The 6,890-nt window shown below is 49.6% G+C and overlaps 4 protein-coding genes across 4 annotated transcripts; 2 read left to right on the top strand and 2 right to left on the bottom strand.

The window, feature by feature from the left end:
- Nucleotides 1–1,941: 1,941 nt before the first annotated feature.
- LOC149279754 (histone H2A type 2-B) lies at nucleotides 1,942–2,334 on the bottom strand. The gene has a single exon (XM_089500934.1). The coding sequence runs from the start codon at nucleotides 2,332–2,334 to the stop codon at nucleotides 1,942–1,944; it is 393 nt and encodes a 130-aa protein (XP_089357060.1).
- Nucleotides 2,335–2,684: 350 nt separating this feature from the next.
- LOC149279753 (histone H2B 1.1-like) lies at nucleotides 2,685–3,065 on the top strand. Its single transcript, XM_089500933.1, has one exon. The coding sequence runs from the start codon at nucleotides 2,685–2,687 to the stop codon at nucleotides 3,063–3,065; it is 381 nt and encodes a 126-aa protein (XP_089357059.1).
- A 1,987-nt stretch (nucleotides 3,066–5,052) lies between these two features.
- LOC149279752 (histone H3-like) lies at nucleotides 5,053–5,463 on the top strand. The gene has a single exon (XM_089500983.1). It carries the CDS (start codon nucleotides 5,053–5,055, stop codon nucleotides 5,461–5,463), a length of 411 nt encoding a protein of 136 aa, XP_089357109.1.
- A 482-nt stretch (nucleotides 5,464–5,945) lies between these two features.
- Nucleotides 5,946–6,602, bottom strand: LOC149279751 (histone H1-like). Its single transcript, XM_089500955.1, has one exon. The coding sequence runs from the start codon at nucleotides 6,600–6,602 to the stop codon at nucleotides 5,946–5,948; it is 657 nt and encodes a 218-aa protein (XP_089357081.1).
- Nucleotides 6,603–6,890: the final 288 nt, after the last annotated feature.

Here is a 6,890-nt window from a genome sequence, read left to right as displayed (position 1 = left end):
CTACTTGTACTTATTGCCCAATAACTTGCAAAAAACCACTTGGTAGCAGTTTTGTTTTTCCCCATTAGCTTTTGTAGATGAGTAAGAGATTTTTTTCTTTTCACATTTTCAGCATATTTTTTTAGAATAATTAAAGCCCTTCTTGTTCTGAAAGAAAAAAAACCCAACATATAACTTGTGTGGGTTCACTAAACAAGACAGAAGAAATTTACAGCTAAACACGAGCACCAAAAAAGTGTTAACAGCCTGGGTCACAAAGGGTACAAAAATAAACAGCCTGCTCCTTAAGGAGTTAACTAAATAGGAGAGAATGATTACATCACTTCTCACAATAGGTATTTGTTTGGAATACTTAACAGATCTGTGACGGGACCGACCTGTACCCCGACTGGGTACTCCAGCCAAACGTTGCTTCCTTTGCCCCATGGCCACCGGGGCACCAGAGATTCACTGTCTGTGGCTAGCCAAAACTGAGCTACACAGTGGGGCTATCGTCCTGAAAAGGACAATACGCGATCATAGCCGAGAACACAGCTCTTCAGGAACCTCGGCCGCACTGTAGTATACTGAAGTATAGCAATACAGCGCTCTACCGCCCTGATAAGGGCAGCACCAAGGCTTACCTCAATAACAAGACAGAACTCGTAGTGAGGTAAAACAGGAACTCTCTTTATTTGGGAACACAGGGGTATTTAAGCAGTACAAGGGATTGAATTACATCCAATAGACACACAAGGGCATTACATCCAATAGACACACAAGGGAATTACATCCTGCCCTCCTTTGCATATGACTGAGTATTACCACTCAGCCCAGTGGGGGGTCTCTACTGTAGTCTGTGTAAGGGGGGAGGGGGCAGGACATGTGGCACCTGGACAGGGTAGCAAGCAAGGGGAACAAAATCACACACCATAATTACATATACTGGGAAATGCAGGTATCACAAACAATAACTATTACAGACGGTACCGATTAACCCGGGGCCGTCACAAGATCCACTTTAAGACGATTTACCTTTTTCCTTCTGAGGTGTCGGTCTTTAAATCGATAGGGAGCCGAACATTCTTTGAACGTATCATGTATGTTGTCAGCTGAGCTCCGCTAAAGGAAATATCAGATGACGTGTAACAGGTGAGAACATAATATTGGGAACATCATAACGGCACAATTACTTGAGAAGTGTTAATGCCGTATTTGCTCGATTATAAGACGACCCCCCAAAAGATGAATATTAATTTAGGGGGGGGGGGGGGAACCTGAATATAAGACGACCCTAAAGAAAAAAAGTTTTACCAGTGAAAGTTAATTCATGTAAACTATTTATTTATTTTTAAACAAAAGCTATGATTGAGAAAAATATTTTGTTTTTATTGCCTTGTATTTTCCAACCTGCCCCCCCGCCAGTTATGCACATCTGCCCCAGAAATGCCTTATACCCCCTATATGCCACTGTGCCCCATCATATGCCTTTTGACCCCCCCCCCATGTGCCACTCTGCCTCCAGAAATGCCTTATACCCCTATATGCCACTCTGGCATTTAGGGGGTTAAAGGGCATATTATGGGGCAGAGTGGCATGTAGGGAGGTATAAGGAATTTCAGGAGGCAGATTGGCATAGAGGGTTAAAAAGCATTTCTGGAGGCAGAATGGCATTAAGGGGGTTAAAAGCGATTTCATAGAGCACTCTGCCTACAGAAACGCCTTATGCAAAGGGGGGGGTAGGGTGCATGATGTAGCCTGTATGAATGGTGTTTAGCCCACGTGAATCTCAACAACTAAACATCGGGCTGAAAAACTGCAGTGGAAAGCAGTTGCCTTTAAAGAAGTTTGCAGCAAGTTTATAGCAAGGGAAGATATAGCTTGTTCCAGAGATTATGGGTGGCTCTGAAAAGAGCCTTTGGTGGTGCTGGCTAATTGCCCTGCAGTTACCGATTGCTGCACTCACTTGCTCTTGGCAGGTTTGTGGCTCTCTGTCTTCTTGGGCAAGAGGACCGCCTGGATGTTGGGTAGAACACCTCCCTGAGCAATGGTGACCCCGCCGAGCAGCTTATTGAGCTCCTCGTCGTTACGAACAGCGAGTTGCAGGTGGCGAGGAATGATACGGGTCTTTTTGTTGTCGCGTGCAGCGTTACCAGCCAACTCCAGTATCTCAGCAGTCAGATACTCCAACACCGCTGCCAGATACACGGGTGCGCCGGCGCCTACTCTCTCGGCATAATTACCCTTGCGAAGAAGCCTATGCACACGGCCGACAGGGAACTGCAGACCAGCACGGGAAGAACGTGTCTTCGCCTTAGCGCGAACCTTTCCACCTTGTTTTCCTCTGCCAGACATGCTTTCGCTCAACAACCGGCTAATCAATCAGTTAACTGTGAAGTTCCTAACGAAAAGAGGCCGCTCACTTACCCTGCTATTTGTAGCTTCCCCCCGTGACGCTCATCGTCGCTGATTGGTTCCTTTTCAAAACAGCCAATCGGGTGGAAATAGTCTGAGACACCAATCGGTGTAGGCACTGCGGTTCATGGGCGGCCGCATCTTCTCACGTGACAACCTCATCGAATCGGACGCGAGACAGCAGAACGGCCTTATTTGCATGCGGTGCCTATAAAGGGAAGGGCCCGGCGCAGTAATTTCAGTGTTAATCACGTTCTCTTGAATTGCGTGCTGAAAGGAAAGCAGACGCGATGCCTGATCCAGCGAAATCTGCGCCTGCGCCGAAAAAAGGCTCTAAGAAAGCTGTTACGAAGACCCAGAAAAAAGATGGGAAGAAGCGCAAGAAGAGCAGAAAGGAAAGTTATGCGATTTATGTCTACAAGGTACTGAAGCAGGTGCATCCCGACACTGGCATTTCCTCCAAGGCCATGGGCATCATGAACTCGTTTGTCAATGACATCTTTGAGCGCATTGCCGGGGAAGCTTCACGCCTAGCCCATTACAACAAGCGTTCCACTATCACTTCTCGGGAGATTCAGACTGCTGTACGCCTCCTCCTTCCTGGAGAGCTGGCCAAGCACGCTGTGTCAGAGGGCACCAAGGCTGTTACCAAGTACACCAGCGCCAAGTAAAGTTCTCGTTCTCTCACTTTTTAAACAAAGGCTCTTTTGAGAGCCACCCACATCGTCCATCTCAGAGCTATGTAACTGATCTAGCGCTTTTGTCAGGGACATGCTAGCTCTTGGTAGAGCATTGAAATGTGCTTCTCACTCCTCCAGGTTAGCTGGGGTATCCAGACTGCTTGGGAAGAGAAGCCCAAGGTGAAGGGGCTCCTGTGACGGCACCGACCTGTACTCTGACTGGGTATTCCAGCTAATCGCTGATTTCTCCTGCTGGGATGCCGGAGATTAACCCCTACACCGCCAGACAGAACCAGCGTTGCAGAGAGAAGGGGCTTCTTTACCACTGTGGCTAACCGAAGCTGAGCTACATCGTGGGTCTGTTGTCCTGAAAAGGACAATGCGTGAGGACACAGCTCTTCAGGAACCTCGGTGGCGCTGTAGTATACGGGCTTTCCCAAATAATACATAACTCGGTAGTGTCGTGGGCAGGACATTTAGCACACGGACAGGATAACACATGAGCGGACTACAAAGGCATAATAAAATTCACCCACATACCGGGACATACAGAATACAGATAACTACCACAGACGGCACCTATTAAACCTGAGCCGTCCCGGCCCCCATTCAAGCGAGCCCCGCGCAAGCCTTTGGTGGACACCAGCTGCCAATCCCAGCACATGTTCTGCAAACGGGCCCAACTCCCAGCACTCCGATCCTGCCAGTAGCTCAATCTATAGCCAGACCCAGCCACTGTGCAGCTGGTTATTTCAAGGTGTGCATAGAAAAGCACGGGCAGACAAGGGAACAACATGATCATAGCCTAAGAGAGGGTGTGGGTGGCTCTGAAAAGAGCCGTTGGGTGTTTCTGGGTCACGAGTCAACAAGCTTAACCTCCGAAACCGTACAGAGTACGGCCTTGGCGTTTCAAGGCATACACCACGTCCATAGCGGTAACGGTTTTCCTCTTGGCATGCTCAGTATAAGTGACTGCGTCACGAATCACGTTCTCCAAAAACACTTTGAGCACACCGCGAGTCTCCTCATAGATCAGCCCAGAGATACGCTTTACGCCTCCTCTGCGAGCCAAACGGCGGATAGCAGGCTTGGTGATACCCTGGATGTTATCCCGAAGCACCTTCCTGTGCCTCTTTGCGCCACCTTTCCCGAGTCCCTTACCTCCTTTGCCACGGCCAGACATGCTATCGCTTACTTCACGAGTTTCACAGCACAATACTCGCTGACGGCCAGCCCGCTTTCTTTTATACGTACTTGACGGACCTGATAGGGAACCGCACCATGATGCCTCAAGGGGGCGTTGCTATTTGAATATATGCTTCACGTTGGTTGGCTGGAGAAGCTTCCAAGCGTGCCTCAGACACCGATTGGCTATTTAGGAATATCAAAGGAAACCGGATATGAAGAATTCAAACCAACCTCCTTTGCGCCACTCTCTACACCAAGCCCGCATCTGCTTTCAAAGATGCCTAGCCTTTATTAATCAAACCTTTCTACTGCATCAAGTACCTTAAGCTTCTGCCTCCCTCACCTCCACGTGATCGCTTTCGACAATCCCTCATTTACCACTAGGTGGCAGCATATCGCTGTAAATAAACGCCAAACGGCGGCCAAGATAAAGGCGGGCTTTTAGCTGTCGCCGTATCGCTGTTAACGGTCAGCCAGTACACAGGTTTACTAGGTAGGAGGCTGACCAAAAGAGAGGAGAAGAAATAAATAAAAAAAGAACCGCAGCTAACGAATAAATGACCGATTCGAGCATTTAATTTAAATAAATTAAAAAAAGATAACGCTCCACACCGAAGTCTCTTGATCAAAAGCTGGCTTTTTCAAACCATCGTCCTAGCCTATGAAAAAGCGGGGCGTGATTAAGCGTATCCAATCACATTTACCGCTACTCTATAAAGGGGTTGAGTTGGCCACAGAATCGTTACAGTTACGTTGTATCCGTCGGTGAATCGTATCCGCACGCAGCAGTATGGCTCGCACCAAGCAGACAGCCCGTAAGTCCACCGGAGGAAAGGCTCCCCGGAAGCAGCTGGCGACCAAAGCTGCGAGGAAAAGCGCTCCAGCTACCGGGGGCGTGAAGAAACCACATCGCTACCGCCCAGGCACCGTAGCTCTTAGGGAAATCCGCCGTTACCAGAAGTCTACGGAGTTGCTTATTCGAAAGCTGCCTTTCCAGCGGCTGGTCCGTGAGATTGCTCAAGACTTCAAAACTGATCTACGTTTCCAGAGTTCTGCTGTCATGGCTCTCCAGGAAGCCAGCGAGGCTTACCTGGTGGGGCTTTTCAAAGACACCAACTTGTGCGCTATTCACGCTAAGCGGGTTACTATCATGCCAAAAGACATTCAGCTGGCTCGCAGGATCAGAGGTGAACGTGCCTAAGTAAACGCGGTGTGGGCGAACGCGATCTCCCCACAGCCCCCACAAAGGCTCTTTTAAGAGCCACCACATTGTCACTCAAACGAGCTTGTGGTTTGTGTTTCCCTTCGCATGCACGAAATTAACCCTGTTGTTCGCGCCCAAGCTTGAAACGTCTCACACAATTATCCCACTACCGAACGAGCCGTTGAGCGGCCGAGTCCCCGGCTGGGCATAACGAGTAACAGCAAAGCACAATCTTTAAGCCCGCCCCTTATCTCTATTCTGTTACGGACAGAGCTCCGAGCGAGAGCGCTGGCCGAATATGTCATTCTACGCACAAGTACGGGGCTAGGCTTTCAGCGGGAGGCCCACATAGCCGCGGCCGGGTGATTAAACGCTTTTTTCCTTTTTCGGAGGATATGATGGTTCTGAAAAGAACCTTTTGTGAAGAACTAAGTGGGAAAGCACACACCAGAGGCGCTCCAAAACCCATGCCCCCCTCCTCATTTTTTCGGGGCTGCCTTTTTAGCCTTGGGCTTTGCGGGGCTTTTGACTGCCTTGGGCTTTGCGGGGCTTTTGGCAGCCTTGGGCTTTGCGGGGCGTTTGACTGCCTTGGGCTTTGTGACCTTCTTAGCTGGGCTTTTGCCAGCTTTCTTCGCCTTAACAACCTTAGGCTTCTTGGGACTCTTGGCAGCGGCCGACGGTTTCTTGATCTTTTTCGGGCTTTTCTTCACTCCTGCAGGGGCTTTCTTGGGCGACTTCTTAGAGGCTACTTTTTTAGGCTTTACGGGAGTTTCCTTCTTCTTTGATGTCTTCTCTTTGCTCTCCAGCTGCTTCTTGTTCAGCTTGAAAGAGCCAGAGGCACCGCTTCCTTTCAGCTGGATCAGGGTCTCTTTAGACACCAGACCCTTGAGAGCGAGCTTCAGGCGGCTGTTATTCTTTTCTACGTCGTAGCCGCCAGCAGCGAGTGCTTTTTTAAGAGCTGCGAGAGACACTCCGCTGCGCTCCTTGGACGCAGAGACTGCTTTCACAATCAGTTCGGAGACACTGGGACCGGACTTCACAGGACGGCTTTTTGCAGCTGCCGGCTTCTTCGGCTGTTTCTTCTTGGCAGAGGTTTCTGCCGGCGGAGGCGCCGGGGAAGGAGCTGTCTCGGCCATCTGAATGCTTGGATCGCGCCACGGAAGACTTGCAATCGCACGTAAACACGGGGTTAAACCGCCAGAAGTTTGGCTTTTATAGACGAGCTGCCGCACATTCATTGGTTCATGAGCGGTAGCCTGCGAGTCTATGATTGGACGCCGTTTCTGAAACCTCCCCATGCTGCAGGGGCATCGCTGGATTTGCATTCAGGGGAAGAGGGGGGTTGGAAAGGAAAATATACTTACCGTTTGCGCGTAAACGTCTCATCACACTTCTAATTCAAAGCAGTTGAATTTCCTACACCA

Source organism: Sceloporus occidentalis, unplaced genomic scaffold (assembly GCF_023333645.1).
Source record: "Sceloporus occidentalis isolate IW3139 unplaced genomic scaffold, rSceOcc1.0.p SCAF_161, whole genome shotgun sequence".
Classification (NCBI taxonomy): domain Eukaryota; kingdom Metazoa; phylum Chordata; class Lepidosauria; order Squamata; family Phrynosomatidae; genus Sceloporus; species Sceloporus occidentalis.
Note: the sequence above shows the minus strand (reverse complement) of the source record. Positions and strands in the feature narration are given on the sequence as shown.

What these genes read in the sequence shown, in the direction of transcription:
- LOC149279752 (XM_089500983.1), top strand. Translation starts at nt 5,053, where the DNA reads ATGGCTCGCACCAAGCAGACAGCCCGTAAGTCCACCGGAGGAAAGGCT.
- LOC149279753 (XM_089500933.1), top strand. Translation starts at nt 2,685, where the DNA reads ATGCCTGATCCAGCGAAATCTGCGCCTGCGCCGAAAAAAGGCTCTAAG.
- LOC149279751 (XM_089500955.1), bottom strand. Translation starts at nt 6,602, where the DNA reads ATGGCCGAGACAGCTCCTTCCCCGGCGCCTCCGCCGGCAGAAACCTCT.
- LOC149279754 (XM_089500934.1), bottom strand. Translation starts at nt 2,334, where the DNA reads ATGTCTGGCAGAGGAAAACAAGGTGGAAAGGTTCGCGCTAAGGCGAAG.